General features: G+C 38.5%; 2 protein-coding genes across 2 annotated transcripts; one reads left to right on the top strand and one right to left on the bottom strand.

The window, feature by feature from the left end:
- Positions 1-75: 75 nt before the first annotated feature.
- Positions 76-1,574, bottom strand: LOC112466553. The gene is made up of 3 exons (XM_025034709.1): positions 1,470-1,574; positions 1,012-1,199; positions 76-187 (listed from the first exon to the last, which is right to left on the bottom strand). The coding sequence occupies exons 1-3, from the start codon at positions 1,572-1,574 to the stop codon at positions 76-78; spliced, it is 405 nt and encodes a 134-aa protein (XP_024890477.1).
- Positions 1,575-12,292: 10,718 nt separating this feature from the next.
- On the top strand, positions 12,293-16,947 carry LOC112466556. The gene is made up of 4 exons (XM_025034714.1): positions 12,293-12,540; positions 13,212-13,398; positions 15,918-16,080; positions 16,481-16,947. The coding sequence occupies exons 1-4, from the start codon at positions 12,382-12,384 to the stop codon at positions 16,629-16,631; spliced, it is 660 nt and encodes a 219-aa protein (XP_024890482.1). The 5' UTR covers positions 12,293-12,381; the 3' UTR covers positions 16,632-16,947.
- The last annotated feature ends 1,681 nt before the right edge of the window (positions 16,948-18,628 follow it).

The following is an 18,628-nucleotide window of genomic DNA, read 5'->3' as shown; positions in this document are numbered from 1 at the left end:
TTGGGACTCGGGCTAATGATATCCATGAATGTATCATAAAGTTTCGGTCGTCATCGTTAATATCAACGGTAGAACTTACGTGAAGATTACGTGCATGATGTCGCCGATCAACCCGTTGTGTCGGAGCGGGAACTCCGAGGTCTCGCAGATTGCTCTCAGCAGACACTCCCTTCCGGAATACCCGGAGCTACGGCAGATGGGGAAAAATCAAGGAGAGCTCTCACGACGCGAGGCGAGGAATCCGAGGGAGATTTGAGGTGGTACGAGAGAAGATCGCGATGCGGCAACAACTGTTTACTTTGCGCTTTACGATTCTCTAAATACCGGATTGAAGGCTCGTGCGCATACGTAATTCGTACGTACCTATGTATACCTGCGCCAGGCAATGTAACGCAATTCCCAAACGCCCCGAATGCTCGTAAAATGGAGCCGGGAGTGCATTTCGCCTCGAATCTCTCCCCTGATTTCCCTACTGTTCGCTGCCGCAACGTCTAACGGGTCTAGCGTCTCGGCGAAACTTTTCCCGCGCGCGCGTTCCACGATCAACGCCGATTTGGGGGGCGATAATCGACGGTAGCGATCGGTTTTATCGCGTCATGCATGCCAATCGGGTCGTTTACGATATTCTGATTCAACAATGACTAGTTTTATCTATTTTGTCGAAGCGTTAGTAGGTACCGGACGTCGAACATCAGGAGAGGAACTCCAAACGCGATCAGAGAGCGAAAGAAAGGAAATAGAAACGACAAAGGTTTACAATGACCAAGAATTACAAGAAGAATTTTTTTATCATCTTTAGAACTTTGTTACTATTTAAAGATAGACAGTTGAATTGGATCTTTTTAATTCGAGAAAGCATGAATATCGTATGACGTTATTATAGATCAGTCGATTCCAAGATTTTGGATCAGATGGAATATTGATGCCGTAAGGCAACGCGAGAGGATTATATCAGTGAATTAGAAAGACCGTGTTCTCATAACGCGCAGTTATTTGTTTTTGCAAACTTGCCTCTCGAATTTACTTTCCAGAACTCGATAGATTGTGGTTCTCTCGATATTCCGCTTCCTTCTTTTTACCTCCGTCCAGGGCTCGAGGTACGTTATGTTCGGCGGTAAAGCGTAGTTAGCCTCGAAGAAATACGATAGCGAGATCGAATTCAGAGGATCCTCGAGTGGTACCGCGATAGCGACGAAGATCTGCAAGAAACGTTAATCGCATAATCGCCGCGCGATTATTATTTCTGCATGGGGACATTGGGATTGAGAGTAGTTTTAAGAGAACAAAATCTTAACCTTCTCTCTCAAAATCAAGATTCTAACAAATAATTAAAAATGTTTAAAAAAAATTTATATTTAACAAAATAATTAAGATATATTAAGATAAGAACACTCATGCGCGTAATAATATCGCGACTAGCACAATTTATTACTATAAAATGTTGTTAACAATATTTTACACATACTCACACCCATATTACTGTTTTTTGGAAATGTTAGACTCCTAATAGGCCGATGCAAAATTTCAGCAATATCTGAGTTTGCCGTCTTTGGTAGAACAATGTGCGACGTCATCGTCAGTGCCAAATTAAACACAAAAAGTCTACAATATAATAAAATCGTCTCGGATTAGACACAATAAAAATGTGTTATCGAGGCAACAAATATATTATTATAGGATATATAAAAGCAAACAATTGCATATATTCTCTTTTTTTTTTCATATTTAATCTCACGATAGTCATGTCTTTCACTTGTTAGAAGGTTAATATATTAAGACATGACTATCGTGGGATTAAATATGAAAATTAGATTAATATTGGATTAGCCAAGTTTATTAGTTTAGTATGCAAGCGGTAATTGATTTGAAAAAAAGAAAATATTGAATTGTGAAGCTTACAACGTTTTCTCTGGCCGGCAACAACACATGGCAGCTGATACTCGTAGAAACCGTCTCAATCTGCAGACTCCAGAACTTTGCGACGATTTCAGCCACCGAAAGATCGCTTTGCGACGTCATAACATGCAGAACCGGTCTGTGGGTGTCACTCTGTACAGTTATAACTGACGATCGTTAATCTGGAGTGCACACGGAAATCTTTTTGTATTAATTAGTCTGCTGTCTCCTCGAACATGATATTGATTTGTCGAAAATTTTAAAATTATTATAACAATTCTTGAAACTATAATACGAATGTGTTAAAATGAAGAAAGTTTGTTTTTTCATGATGACGATTTTTGCGTGAATCTATCGATTCGAAATCGAATCGAATTGTCTCGAGTGATAAATTTCTTACAAGAACTCTGGCAACTTGTATTTCCTAATATCGGAAAATAGTATTTGAATAAGAAATATGAGTTAAAAAAGCAAAGAGAATTTCAAAGGTATATATAAAAAGAACAGTTATTAAAATGTGATCTGATTTCCAATGTTAGCATAAGCACATTATTTTTAAAGATAGATAAACTTAGATATTATGTACTTTTTTTAAGAACAGATAAGTTAAGATATTATAGTTTTTGAAAATTGTTCTTCAAAAGTCCATAGAATCCATATAAATGTATTTAATTTATTCCCCTTCTTTGCGTTTAAATGCATTTATACATATACATTCACAAGTTCTCAAATTGCTTTAATAATGAATCCTAATTCTGTAATTAAATTTATACGGAAGAATCACGTTCCTCGTTTCCGCGCGGAGTAGCAACGGATTATCGGTGTTATCGCCTTCGTTGTAAATATTGGTCTAGCGTTTCTTGACACGTCTCTCAACGCGAAGAAATGGTTCGCGAGTTCTCGCACCAAGCGTTTAATTAAATTTGCGTAGGTGCTCCTCGAGCCTCGGAATTCGTTCACGGAGAGGGCGGGGTTATCGTCCGCGATTTTCGGTTACATTGTTAAAATGCAATTATGATCTCTCTTCTACGATGCATCAAAACTTCATGTGATAGAGAGGTGGTTGCGATTAAAGAGATCCGAAAGGGCGACTTCTCATTACGCGAAGGTAGAGTGCAGCTGCGGCTTAAACCGCGTGTATATAAATGAGCCCGCGTTCAGCCCGCGTAGCCGCGGCGGATTACGCTCGCTTTTAATTTCTCTTCCCGTTTTATCTCGCTCTTATTTTTTTTCCCTCTCTCGTTTTGCGCGTCGCGTCGCGTCGAAGAGTGATTTCCGCGTTCGCGGAACGAAAGCGCGCAACACGGGGAAACCGCGTAACAAACGGGACAATAATGAAGCGCATAATACGCGATGAGGCGCGGATAATTAAACGGGGCGCGGCTTAATGAAACGCAACGAATGCGGAGTCACGTATTTTTAAGGGACGCGATTAACGTTCGCGTCTCCGCGCCGCGCCGCGAAGATAAGCGTCGCGAGGGCATAAAGCGACGGATTTATGCGCGGACGCGGGCTAATTGATGTAAACGTATTAGTTCTCTTCTCTGTCACGACTTGCTATAAAGATGTATAAAGAGGATTGCGTGACGCTGGCGAGGATCGTTCACTGTCAAACGCATTCCACGTTCTCATCGTTCTTTTCACGGCGCGTCTCGTCTGCTATATCTTGCCTTTCTTTTTTGTTACAATCGTTTAGCTAACGAATGAGAATGTAATTCATCCACAAATATTGCCATACGAAGGATATCTGGTGGAAGGTGGAAGGATATATCTTGGAGTATTTTCATATGTCGAGTGTTGATCCGTACGTTAACTGAAGGATAAACACGGAATATTAATGGGGATGTGATTAATTTCTGTCCTCTCTCTAGCTAGGATGATTAATTATCCGTTTATTAGATATTCATGAAAGAGATTGAGATGGGATGTTTCTAGGATGCCCTAGTGGGCCTTCTCTTGTTTGAAATATATTTATAAAAGATGTCATGCTTTACGAGACCCAAAGGTGCTACAACCCAAAAATTAAATAAAGCGGCTTTAATTCTTCGCGAAGTATGGGTACGTTGGTATAGTTATTTTGCGAAGATGCACAGAAAAAAATCACATTGTAAATAATTTTTAGTATCATAAAAATTTTGTGGTAGCTATTTACTGTCCATGTCTTTAGTATTTTAATAAAAATACTAGACCAGAGTGCGCCAGTATTTTAATAAAAATAATGTTCGAGTATAATACTTACATATAATAAGATAATATAAAATATAATTAGCGTAATACACTAAGAAAATTCGCATACAATAAATTCGTTTATCACGAACATTTATTTTACGCTACTAGGATGCCAATTGACGATGAACAAATCCATCTCAACTCCACGCAAACAACGGACGTATGCAATTTATGAGAAACTCTCGCAGCCGCGTCTATGCTCAGTAAAGAAAAATTAAAGCCACAAGAATCTGCCGCCCGAGGCGCATTCCTTGTTCCTTGTCGGTAAAACGCGATACTGAAAAATTTGCATGCGGCGGCTATCCAGCTTAAGCTCTTTGTTCGCGTTTTATTATTATCATTTTTTATTGGCGATTGCTTTCACCGTGACGATACTGGCGGCAGAGATTGGAGCTATTATTATAGAATTTTTTTATCAGCCAGGTGACTCCGCCTGCGCTGCTCCGCCGCAATTGAGAGCAGTTCGACGAGATGCGTTTAATGCATTTTCACTTTTCATTATGCATTTATTCAAAGCGCGTTGACGCGAAAACTAATTTTATCTAAGGGTCAAAGTAATTGTTTAAACCATCTTTATTTGATCTGTCGCCGATGGACCTGTCGTTTGAATAGATTTAATTTTTTTTGTTTTGTAGTTTTGGTTAGTTTGTGTCTTTGAAGTTTATATTGGGTTGGCCAATAAGTCTGTGCGGTTATTTATAAGTAACATTTATAAGTAAAAAACGCACGGACTTATTGGCCAACCTATTATATTTACTGCGAAATTTTTCGCACCGATAGAATAAAACCTTGGCATCGTTTTTCAACAGCGAGCGACGAACTGTTTGAGCTACGTGACCAAACTAGCGCAACAATGTATCTCTCATACGTTTCTCTTCTTTTCTTTCGTCCATCTCGCAATGACTAAAAGTAACCGTGTAACATTTTCAAAGAGCAACATTGATATAAAGAGATTTTACGGAAAGAATCTCGCGCGTCAAATTATGTAAAGTTTCTATTTCGAGAGAGAGAGAGAGAGAGAGAGAGAGAGAGAGAGAGAACGGCGAATGAATTCTGAAGATTTTATATAAATTGCAAAGCTACGTTGACTCTTGCACACACATGTCCGACTGGAAGGTTCGTTGTTTATGAAAACCTGGATCTACGTTATTTTGCGGAGTGAACCGCTGCCATAATACACCGCGCGGTTTTCGAGTTTACGGTATTTCATTTAAGCGACACATCCACTCCTTCCTTTTTTTTTTCGTCCTTTTGCTAACGGCAGCCGTACGTTTTCAGTGGCGACGACCGAATGGCTGTTTACCGCAGATGTTTCCTCCTTTTTACGAGGTGAACTTTTCCAGCGCCCAGGGTTTTTCCACATTTTCGCCCGGAAGGAACCTCCGTTAGTTCGCGGGGACGATTTTCTCGGATGGAAGTCAATAGAAACACGTACTGTTGCGCCGCCTAATGCCGACGGGTCACTCGACGCGATACTGTCTTGTCACACGACTGTTTTTACGACCTCCATAACATTAACGCACGTTGAGGAGGGTGTCATTGTCACCGTTCTACGGTCGGCTTTCTTTTTACGACCGAAGAGGTTTGGCTGACGTTGATTTGATAGTATAAAAAGACTCGAAGGGTCCGAATGTGAATCAGAATATAGTAACCGACAGCTCAAAAATAAAAAAATGTCAAAAAGTCTGCACACACACACACACACACACACACACACACACACACAATATGACTGGTTGCGACAGAGAAAAAATCAAATTTGTTTAAGATGAATTTATTATAAAATAATACAATTTAACATATAAGATTTAGTTGATATTTTCTAGATAAAAAAAACAATTTTTTAGAAATGAGCAATAAATTAGTCGAAAGTTGAAAATAGATGTTAAAAGTTAACAAATGTAAAGTCTCTCAAAAACCTGCCTTTTCGATATTCCATTCGTTTATCTTTCTCTATACAGTCTAGATTTTTTATCGCTTGCCTTTTTTAATTTATATACATAAATATAATATTATTACATACATAATATTATTACATACATAATATTATTATATACATAATGCGATGCTCATATAAAAATACTACTCTGTAATATATATGCAACATTTACAATATATGTAACACATTCAGATCTTACATTTTTCGCCATAAACGCGAGGGGGGACGTTTTCAAGAGTCACAGCCGAACGTGGGAAAGTTTTCGCATGGATCCTCATTGCTGCGTTCTTTTCGCAACGTTTACGCGCGAGAGTGAAACGGCTTCTCCATTGAGACCTGAGTGTTTTCCACGTCCTTTCCCTTTTATTTCCGCGTAAGTTACACTACGCATTCTTACACGGGATGCTGGCAATCGGCAATGGAGCGTCTCGACTCCGGCGAGGCCTGCCGACGATACGCGTCGTCTGCGAATCCACGGTGAATCCGTTCGACAAAGGACAACGGGCTCCTCGGGGAGCTGTTACGCGCGCTTCCCGACGCCGTCGACGGCCCGCGAGGAATACGAAATCTTGCTCGAATTGGCGAGAGTGCCATGTCGCCGGAGAAGATCGATAGAAATACACGCGGGAGAGATGCGCGCATCTTTATCTGGGGAATATAGATACAATTCGCTCGATCATTTCACCCATCTGATCTGCATGGTTATTCCACTGAATTTCCAGTGAATTTTTTGCTTAGAAGTTTTTTCACCGTTTCGATTAACTGGTCGACATAAGTGCCGATACAAAATAACTGAAATCTGACAACGCAATTTTTGTTTGTAAATTAACTTTAATATACCACAATGTTTCATAATTCATTTACAAGAGCTTAAACAAAATAAATGTAAAATGTTATTGGTCAATTTTTTCAAATTTTTTAGATTATTATTACGATAAACCTTTCAAGTTTAAAGTTTAATTTAATTTCAAAATGTAAAATTTTTAAAAATTAAATAATAGAAGAATGAGTTCAGGAAAAATTGTATTCTGAATTCTAACAGGAAGACAGTCTACTATTTTTCCAGAAAAGTGAATATTGGTTCGTTTTCGTTTTTAGCTATTATACCCATCAATGTTTGCGAGTTTTAGTCTTTGTAATTTTTCAAATATAGGTAATTCTCAAAAATTGCGAATTAAAATAAATGTGAAAGAGAAAAACGCGAGAGTGCCCGCGAGTGCTCATGCAGAATTGCACGTTAAAAAGCATAGTGCGGTTGAAGCGGATTCGTTACCTCCGTTCTCTTTCGAATGTGCTGATATAACGTGAATAAAATCCAACGAGTAAAGGAGTCTCTTTGGAGATCGCTATTGTCCGACGAAGAGGACCCGCGAGCCTACGAACGAGTCGTCGCAAAAACGTGCAGCCGTTCTCCTGCATAATTTATAAGGGAAACTTTGTAAAGGGTGCAGCGAAATTGCCAAGTAAAATGTACGAAGACGTCCACCTGTCCACGATCGCTTCGCGAAGTTCGGCCTTGTCAACGCAGTCGTTTCTCTCGTTAAAGCCACAATTTCCACGAAACTTTCTTTACATTGCGCAAGGCGCGCCGCGTTCCCTTTTTCCAGTAGGTCAACGTGAGAAAAAAGAGGACGATCCACTTTTTCGACGAATGAAGACAGCGGCGCGTTAGTCTTCAGCCGAGCGTTTTGCGGGTTTTCCCCCCCTCCCCGACTACATACAGGCGACTCATAAATTATACGGAATTAATGCCTCAATGAAATTTTCCATAATTCTTGAGGTAGCACGGGTTTCGAGCCGAGAACCGGCGATCTGTTCCTTTTATGAATTAAACATTTGCGTTACCTTCGATAAGGCTAAAAACAAATGTCGCGCACGGAGACCGCAGCGTGCTTGCGATTTATTAAATACCGCCAGCTTTTTTTAGCACTTGTCTGCTCTCGGCTAGTCACAGTTCATACATTATAAAGTAAAATCTAGCAGAAGTGGCACGACTTGACTTTTCCCGGAATATTGATTTTGCGAGATGTGACAGAAGAATAAATGCATAAAGTGGAAGCAATGATAATCATGCATGTAATGATAATTATTGTAGACCGAGAGTTTTTTTAACGCGACGATCACACACGGCATGTTTTAACGAGGTAAAATAAATCGAACAAATTTTCATAAAGTCACTTTCAACTTCAGGTGGAATTGCTCGTAAAATCGGCATGTTTCTCGCGTAATTACAACTGTCTGAGAAATATTCCGTGATACGTTTTGGTCGGCGTGTGGCAAAGAATGTTCCCACTTATGAAGCTTCTGAAAAAGTCCGTTGACCCTTGGAGTTAATCCGACGTTATTTTTGATGCGACGAGCTCCGAGTCGTTTAAACTGGCCACTTTCCGCGACAGAGATGTCACGGTATAAAAGCGTGGGGCACTCCGGGCACTGTAATCTCCGGGAGAGATGACCGCAGAGCGCTGTAATTTTAATCGCGCGACTTTGATAACGTTGCATGCACGTATGCGCGACGGCGAAAAGGGAATCGAAAGGGAATCGCGCAAAGAGAATCGAAATTGCGACGTCTGTCGACCTCTCTCCTCTCGCCCGCGCGCAGACATACGCCCTGGAGTCGATGAAAAATTGATGCACTGCAGATAGGACTGACGTTATGAGGCGCTTCCCGGGTTTGACATTTGTATTAAACGATATATCGGCTACTGAAAATTGCTAGAAGGAAATAAAATGTATTTTTTATTATATTAAATAAACAGATGCGCGCTCTTTAAAATCTATTAATCACGAACAGTTTGGGCAATTTCAAGTTGGTTTCTCTATAAAGAAGGCAAGAAGAAAATTGAAATGTCGAAGAGTTTAATAATTAGATGACTGCGATTTAAAATTGGAAAAGAATTGCGATTTTCTCTGTAGACTTCCATAGTTACAAACTCCGATAATAAAAGATTCCCTTGTAATTGCTGAGGTAATGCAATCTTTTTCCGAAGGTGCTTACAAATGTGCGATGTCTTTCATAAAGAGTTTGTTCAGGAAACTTTACTTTAAGTTTTGCTCTCGAAAACCTCGCGCGCCGCTTAAAACCTCAACTCGCGTTTCGTTTACGTTTGAGGCGTCGGGGATATTCCGTTGTATTGGGAAAAGATAAATGATCCTCCGGGTAGAGCTCGCGTCGCTGGAAACGTTTCAAGCTGGAAAAAGTTTCAATCGTTTTTCTTCCCATTCGTTTTCTTTCATTCGCGGCGCGACGCGGGAGAGTATTTACCAAGCCAGTTTCCGTCCTTCTTGCGATTATGGGATTTTATGTGATTGCTTATGAGGAAATATTAGGCACTGTTAGCTCGATGCATTTGGCACGGAAGCATAAGGAATATAAGTTTCACTGTAAAATAAATCTTGTCTACGCCAAAAGCGAACGCTTCGATCGAGTTTTCAACGATATCAACGGTATGCAGCGATATTCACAAATACAAACCAAGTTTGGTTTCTTTGCCCGTTATCGAAATTCACATGTAAGTTATTGAGGTTGCCGTTACAGAGTTTTATTACACATAAATACAATTTTGTTTTTATCACAAAATTATTTTTTTATTTAAAACATATCTTGTAATTAAATTACTACTTATAGATATTATACATATGTATAAACAGGCTAAAAAGTCTGTGACTATCTTTTCATAAAAGAGGAAGTAAATGTATAAAAAGATAAATAATTAAATACATATCTCTTCTGAGGAAAGATGATAAAATTTATATTAATTTATATATTACTGGCAAAAAACGATTTTTTAAAAGATATGTGTTATAAAAAGAGAACAACATGTGGAAAACATGTTCTTTCTTTCTTTGTAAAGAAAATTTAATTCAAAATTATAAATTTATTCATGAGTTGCAAAAACAATTTGATTATATAGGCGCAGTTAATAGATTTGAAATTAAGATAAAAATAGATGTATTAAAATTAAGGGTAGAAAGTGCGGGAGAGTACGCGAGAATGTAGGCGGGGCGCTCGAAATAAAAAAAAGTAGGAAAAATAAGCACGGATAATCCTCGTCAACATCGTTTGCCGTGGTTATGGAATCGAGCCTTACTTTTCCTTCACCATTATGAGATTTTCTGACGTCAGCTATCCGCCGTCTGTGAAATGCGCGGGTATTAAACTACCCCGTTCCCGCGCACAGAAGCCGGAGGATTGAAGACAGTTTTCCGCGGCGAGCTCATCGCGCTTGCACACCGAATTTTTCGATAATCACCTTTCATAACCACGTTTTCTCGGTTACCTTTTTCCACCCTACTTCGGAATATCCTTCCGGCGACGCGTCCCGGCGAGCCGATATCGCCGTATCAACTGGTTACAATCAACTCCACGGGAAAATGCGCGACGGAAATATCCCCCGTACACATTCTGTATCTGTATATTTTTTATTCTATTGCTCGGAATAATTTCCCAACGTAAAGGAGAACGCGAGCGAGTGTACATCAGGGTGATTCGCCGCTACCCTGTGAGACGCACCGCTTTCCGCGTTTCTTCATTCGCTCGGATACACTTTATGCCGGGCAGAGCGGAGACTACGTTATTGCTAACGGGCATTTTTAATATCGAGCGAAAACGGCAAAGGCGTGTTGCCGGCCATGCACTTGTTATTAGTAGCCGTTTCGATATTAACGATAGAGCGATCGTCGACCCGATCTCTCTCGCTGGGCGTGGCGAGAGGATACTTCGAAAGTGGGTCGACGAGCGCAGCTTTTTAAATAGCGAAGCTTTTCACGATCTCGAGCAACTTTAATCTCGAGCATTTTTCAATACCTATATCGACAGAAATTTATATTCCAACATGTCGTTCGTATGATCACAGGGAATGAGCTGTTTCGAGCATAAATTCTAACGTCGCATAATACACGTCGTATTAAGCGTCACGCGATTGGATATTATTACATGTTTGTGCAAAAATTTGCACATATTTTTTCATCAATCTTTTACTACTCGTGCATTCTCGTTACATATTATCGAAAAATCATGGTATATCAATTACATTTTTATTTTTTTATACATGATCCAGATTATTAACGAAAATTTTATAGGAATTCTCCTAGAAATATCGGTTTCGCGTTACATTTATGGATTCATGAAATGCGCAATTTCAAATGCGATTTTTTTAATATCCAACGTTAGATTACTTTGTATAAGTCCCGAATTAAAATTCTATTAAAGCGAACATTGGAAATTGTTTGAAGAATATAAACTTGATGTGTTCGCGTTATTTCGCTAAAATATTTATATTCTTTTAGTAATATGTTTAATTAATTAGAAATTATAGAATCGATTCTGGATTTGTAAAAAAAAAAAGAAATGAGAAATTATATAAATAAAATAAATTGAATTTTATAGATTGTTAGTAGAATCAATATATAATTAAATGAAAGGAAAATTTAAGTTTAATATTAAACTAGATTATTGGGAATACATTCGATATATATCGAATGTACACATAGTGATTGCCTACTTTCGTTTCGGATACTTATACATTTTTTTCGCAAACATTATCGAGAGTTCAATTCATTGCTTCATTTTTATCAGCATGAATAATGCATTTTTATTCATACAGCAGAATTAATTATTACAAAACTTCCGCGCACGCTCCAATCTTGCTAGCATCAGTTCTTCAAATCTGTAAGAAGATTTTCCGCTGTGGCGCGCATCTCACATTGATCTCGCTTAAGTCATGAGAACCCGCATCTGAACGAGCTGTTCGCGCAAATTTATTGATTTGCCAGTAATCAAAACCCTTTCAGAGCGATTACGTCGCTGAGATTAATTACGAGATTAACTGCCGTGTCAAATAACCGCGACGAGATGACGCCACGACGGTCATTGTTATACATACAAACAGAGAAAGACAGAGAGACAGAAAGAGAGAGAGAGAGAGAGAGAGAGAGAAAGAGAGAGAGAGAGAGAGGGGGGAGAGATAGGGAAGAAAGTTTTTCATGCATTCAATTAGGAATAAAATTTAAATAATTGTTATACTTTGAGAAATATTAATGAAACTATATAAAATTTTTATACATCTTTAATATATCTTTGTGTACTTCTACATATTTAATAATTCATTTCTCATATATGTACTACATATGAAAGGAAATGATATCCGCCTGTGTCATTGCTCATAAACCTCGCAAAGTCAAAGCGCTTCCGTTCATTATCTGCTTAACTCGCGGTGGCCGACTAATCAGCGCTATTAATTGCGATAATTGGCGCGCTCGGCCGCCTCGACCGAGCGGCGTCAAATCGTCATGCAGTCCTGACGGTGTGTTTGAGAATGCGAATCCCTCGTACGTTCTCGCTAGCCGTTCTGTGTGGCTACCTTCATGATATTTATGCCGCCACTTTATCTCAAAGTAGCGGCTGGCTTACGCGCGATAAGAGATACCTGGTGTTTCCGCCACCAGGCAGAGACTATACTCCGACAAAAGTTCAGGTATGTATAAGTTCACAGGCTCCAAAAGTGTTCTGAAACAAAACAAACGGGACTGGTATGAAACATCGCGGTTAGGCCAATATTTCAACGGGACTATTAAGGGATATTGCTAAATAAAAAATTGAGATTTATTTCTTTTATTTTTACTTTCAATAAGTATAAAAAATAGTTATTGTTATATATTTGAAATATGCGCGATTGACTATTTCCCTTTTTTTTTTTATAAACTGACTGTGCTATATATGTCAAAATGTTTCTTATCAAATTAGAATTAATAATAATCAGCGCAGGATTGCTCGGCGTAACGTAACCAGAAAAACGCCTTAGTTTTTTATTTAGTTCGGACCTTATAACAAAGTTCACTTGACCCCGAAATTAAATAAAAGTTAAATAAAAATCGGCCCGTTAGCGTGTTATTCGGATCGTTTTCTACAATCTCGACGGCGGGTGACACGTTTGATGGAGAATTCGCGATATCGCCGGCTATTCGAATCACAGAGTTTCGGGACATCCATTTTCCGATCTAATTTCGTGTGGTTGTACCACGATCGCTGGCGGCACTGGAGAGCGAATGGTAGAAGCGAGAGGGGGAGGACGGGGAGGGGGGTGATTCGATCTCTGGTTGTGGCAAACGATCGATGACACCTTCCTATATTTGAAAACCGTTCCAGTTAATCCTCGGCCTCGGTTTACCCATGGAAGTTGACGTCAGCATGATTATCGGCTACGTGATGAAATTTAATTACGTCCTGCCGTATAACGCCTCGTACTTGACGGATCCATACGTCCGCTATGACAGATCGATCAGCCGCCATGTCGAGCCTGATGGAAATGACGCCTCTCCGCCAAATGCGAAAGGTATCATGTTCTTTGCCTGCGCGGCATGTGAGATTAATTGAAGCTATTGTCCGTCCAGAGGGACGGACTTTCCGCTCAACTTGCGTCAGGAATAAAATAATCTCGAATCATTATTCAAATGGCTAATTCGTAGCATTAGTCTGTATTATTAGCATAATTCTGTATGAATTAATTGAAACTATTGTGATAGTATCTATTTCCATTTAGAGGGTCTTTACACGTTTTCACGTATAATATAAATTATATCTCAAATCATTGTCCAAATTATTGGACTCGCAGTGTTAATCGTAGCAAATTTCTGTTATAGAAAATTTCTGTTACAGAATATTATCAAATTATTTATTGTCATTAATTCTTATATTGGAGTTTAATATCGCTTGCGAGTTTCAATTTCGCCACACTAGGTGTATACTGCGTCTATAGCTATTTTTAACTATTAATAACTCTTCAGATATTTTTAAACATATTTTTTAAATTTAAATTCTAGAAAAAGCCCTAGAATAGAATTTTTTTTTGAACTCCATAAACGCTATTTGCTTCAAAAAATTAGTTTTTTAAAATGCCGTATTATATAAAAGGAATAGTCACTTTTTAATTTTTTAGAATAAATAGGAAATAATGATTTCTTTAAAAAAAAACTATTTAATCACACATGGATGTAGTATATCCAAGACTGATTTTAATGGTATCCCCGATATCTACTAAACAGCAGATGTGACTGCACAACCTGGGGAGTCACAGAGAAAAACAGAAGCTTTTTATCCTCCAATTCCGATTTCCTACTTTCCATTATATAGAAACGGCGAGCGTTTCGATAACAAATATGGGTGTGGTACGCCCAATGCGATGTTCTAGAATTAATATACATTCGAAAACTGTTGATATTCTGATTCAATCTGAAGATTATACCGTATACATATAAGTATTTGCACATCTGAGAATTGGAAGGAAATAAACGTCATCGATTGTGCTTTTAATCGGAGTGAAGCTATCCGATCTGACGCGGATGCTGCTGCACGCACCTAATTGATATAGAAATATAAAGTTTATTCTGAGGATCATTCATGATTCCGGATCTTCGCGAAAAAGCCTCCGGGCGAAAGATAGAGCTTATGAATTTTGCGTTCTTCTGCTTCTCAGGTGCACTGCCGCCGCGCGTCGCGTTGATACGTTCGAAAAGGAGAGATAGCGAACAGTCAGATAGCGAAGAGAAAACGTGTGATATTATATGTAAAGCGGCGTTTACACACGCAATGATTAGTGGCGTCAACTGACTGGCATTCATTGGCGCCGGAAGCCGTCTGGCAAACTCACAAGTGTTTACACAGTGATGCTATATTGACGTACAATATGGAAAATATTTAACATTTATTAATTAAACACACAGTAAATGACAGCAAGCATATAACTTCAAAATTTGATATGCTTCGGCCAATAACCGCCAGTAAACGCTACATTACTAGCGCCAGGTTGTATCAAGTGCAATGTTTACACTTGCATTTTTACTGGCGCTAGTCGATTGGCGCCACTAATCATTGCGTGTATAAACTCCCCAGGCAGCGTTGACAAGATGCATCTCGAGTGGAATACCGTCCCTCGAAATCTGACGAGTGTATAGGTAGTCGGGGCTCGATGAGCGAAGAACGAGGCTTAATACCGGGATAAGGATCCTTCTCCTTTCCATGTTAATAAGCCCACTTTTGTTGCGTGACTCGTACGTTTATCTCCTGGCACAATGGACGTTAATCCCGCTCCTTTATCAAAGGAGCTCTCTCCCATTCCCTTTGATCTCGTTAATCCGACGTAACCTAGCCTGGATCCCTCCTTATTTTTTTTTTGCCGTATCTCTTCTTACGTTGTATCGGACTCGTAGTGACTTGTGGCGTTTGATCTTCAGATACTTGACGGTCTTTGAAGATATTTTTCGAGATATTAATCGGTCTCGATACAGCAAGAAAAAATAATAATGATTTAAAAAACGTGATGTTACATTTATATCATAAACTTATATTCTATCTATATACATATAGAGCTTCAATCTTAGAGAAAGACTATTATGAAATAAGAGGAATATTTTTATTTGTATATTACTTTGAAGCATACATAACTTTATTAATTAATTTTAAGATCCTCTTCTAAAAAGGAGATGTGAAGTTTATTGTTGCCGCTTTTCCGCGATGCCCATTGGTTCTCTTGCTGCGCTTACTTCATTTGCAGCTGTCATTGTATATTTTGACAGTTGTGTATAATAGGGTTAATAGTGAAATGTTAAAGATAAATAGCGCGCGCGTAGCGCGCGTCTGTAGTGTCTAGTAAATTATAAAAAATCTATTGAGTACCTGCTTGTGAATAAAAATTTGAAGTTCGAGGTAAATATTTAAAAATAACGGCATATTCATGAACGTTTCGTGCTATATACTTTACTTTTTCTTTTTCATAATTTTAATATTGCATTTATTTGTATTATGTTTTTGCGTGTATATCATCTATGTTTCTATTATTATTTTTTCGATGTGAAGCGGCTTTGATGTCCAGATGGGAGTATTACGAAATCCTCGAGTCGGTCTTCGAGTCTACGCGTTCGGGGAAAGCCTGCCTTTTGAAAGCCATTTGCGAAGCCGCGGCGGTACCTTTTAGACGGAGCCATACCCTGACTGCACAGCTCGCCCATATTTTCCTCACGTAAGCGTTAATCCGGCAGGTAGTCTCTTAGAATAATCTTTAGCTAAGCCCGGAATAGCTTCGCGATTAAGGAACTGTTACATTTGCGGCTTAGGAATGTGAATAGTTTGCGCTACATACGCGGCCCTATTATGCGGCATATCTACGCCCAAGTGCATACGGGCACCTTACTAGACATTTATTCAGAATGAACTGATTGTACGTTCTATCTAAATGATATTTGTATTATAATAATTGCGAAATAATTTATTTTATTTTATTGAATAACAAGCGCAATAAGCGCGTTTTGCTACCGACACGTTTTCGTGACATTTTTTGTTTTATATAATATTTCTTCATGTGAGAAACAACAGCGTTGCGTTTTAAAGATGTAGTTATTTTTATAATACAAATATTTCAGGCCTTCCACCACATCTGAACCATTCAGAAACGTCTTTGATCAAGAATATCGTGCCGCTGAAATCGCAGGTCAACAAGACTCCAACAGTTGCGACGATTTATTTCCGGAGTGCACGGAAAGCCTCTTAGATTATTTTACCGAGATAAAATAACTATGTTATTCCATTGTCATTGAGAGATTTTTATCTTAGGTTTTAGTTACATCTTTATGTTTAATCAAGGCTATTAGGATTTGTGGATGTCATGCAAGGATGCCATTTTTATCACGATAGCAGAAGCAGCAGAGCTTTCCTTCGTTGCAATTGTATGAGAAGACATTATTTATCGCAGTATATATTTTAAAACAAAATATATTTTACCGTCTACGATATATTAAATAATGAACTTAAGCTATTAACGATTAACTGGTAAACGAGATGACTTTATCTACCTATATTCTTAAAATCTCAGCTCAAATTATTTTATTCTTAATGACGAATTTAAATTATATTGCTAGACAATTACACACCTTGCTCTAGAATATTTTAATATAATTGTATATACGAAAGTATGCGATACACACAATGAGAATGAAATTGCAGAGATTTTGAGACCCAAACAAAGCATCCTTTTTAATAACAGTTCCGTTATACCGCGTCATGATTAGTGGCCAATCTTCTTGACCTCTATAAATTTCGAGCGAGCCATTTTCTCTTCGCATGCACCTGTTGTCGAACGAGAGTATTGGCAATAACATCCGATAACTGCGTCACGTTCAGTCGCAAGCAGCGCGTCCTTCATTCTTCTTTCATGTGCTTCCTCTCGCCATTTCCTTCGTCCATTTACTTCCATTCCGCTCATTGTTCTGTTCTTTAATATTTGTAATATCAGGTCGGACACGACTGTGCGACAGAGCTCGTGTAATTTACGACCCTAAGAAAAAGAATCTTGCATGCTTCGACGTAAATGTGCACTTAAATGTCCTGAAATGAAACACCCAGGAATAACGATCGATCTTTTTTGTAACGTGAGCAAATTATCTTTGAATGATTAAAAGTCGAGCTAACAATAAGTCAATTATCCTTCATTCCGATAATTTAATTTTTTTAAATGTTGTTTGTGGGTGCGAAAGAAAAAGCACGACTTAAGCAATTATACTTGAAGCGCAGCTTGTATTTCGAAAAATTGGAGATTTCAGTGCCACATGGTTTTGAATAAATGAAAAGGCACCAAACTTTCGTGAAAAAGAACGAGATAAAAAATCTCGATGTTACATTATCCCAGATAGATAAACGCGATGTGAAAAATAGGATTAGGTGATTTGAAGTTTGCTAGCGATCAAAGTAGCGAAAAAGAGATAATAAGCAGCCTTCGTGAGAATCTTCGACTAGGAGTTCAAGGTTACGGATATCCTGGAGGCGGTAATATAGAAGATACTGACGTTATAGAATCGACGATGAGAGCTGTTACATTGTTTCACATTTCGCGAATCTATTTTATGCTATCACTTCCGTTACGCGTATATATTTTTTATCAAGTGGTGTCCAATCTATCGTCCGATACCTGAATTTATGGAACACTATGATACTTTTTATGTAAAACTCTTTACACCAATTGTTCCAGTTTGCGAAGAGCTCTTTATTTTTGATTGCCGTTAAATCGAAAACTTTTGAAGCTTTGACATTTTTTTTTTCGAGGGAAGTCTCGAGATTAAGCTCAGAGATCGACTAGCGGGAATTGTTCTCGGGAATTCGTGCTTTTGTTAGAATTACGAATTGTTAACATGCCAGTTAACTAACCAACTAGAACCGCTTGATTTTATCGAGTGGACAAGGCAATTGGCTTAGTTCGTATGTATCGTCGTGGATTCCGCCGCGTGGAATTGAATTACAACTCCAAGACGACAAGTAATAAAACTCACCCTTCTCGCGTATCCTAGTTCGACTGTTCGTCGAAATAAAAGGAAAGGAATCAACTTTCTCTCGCAGTTACCTTCTCTGGGGATTATCCAAAAAGATATTGATCGACAAGCAAGTTTCCGATTCGCAAGGCGGATTTAATATGTAACTCAGCTGCCGAAATATTCAAACATAAATTATCGACGAGAAAAGTTATTATTATCATCAATTTGTATCAAGTCTAAAGAGTCTGTCTATTACATTCCGAAGTT

Source organism: Temnothorax curvispinosus, unplaced genomic scaffold (assembly GCF_003070985.1).
Source record: "Temnothorax curvispinosus isolate PA1 unplaced genomic scaffold, ASM307098v1 QBEX01016329.1, whole genome shotgun sequence".
Classification (NCBI taxonomy): Eukaryota; Metazoa; Arthropoda; class Insecta; order Hymenoptera; family Formicidae; genus Temnothorax; species Temnothorax curvispinosus.
The sequence above is the reverse complement of the archived record's forward strand: the minus strand, read 5'-3'. Positions and strand labels throughout refer to the sequence as shown.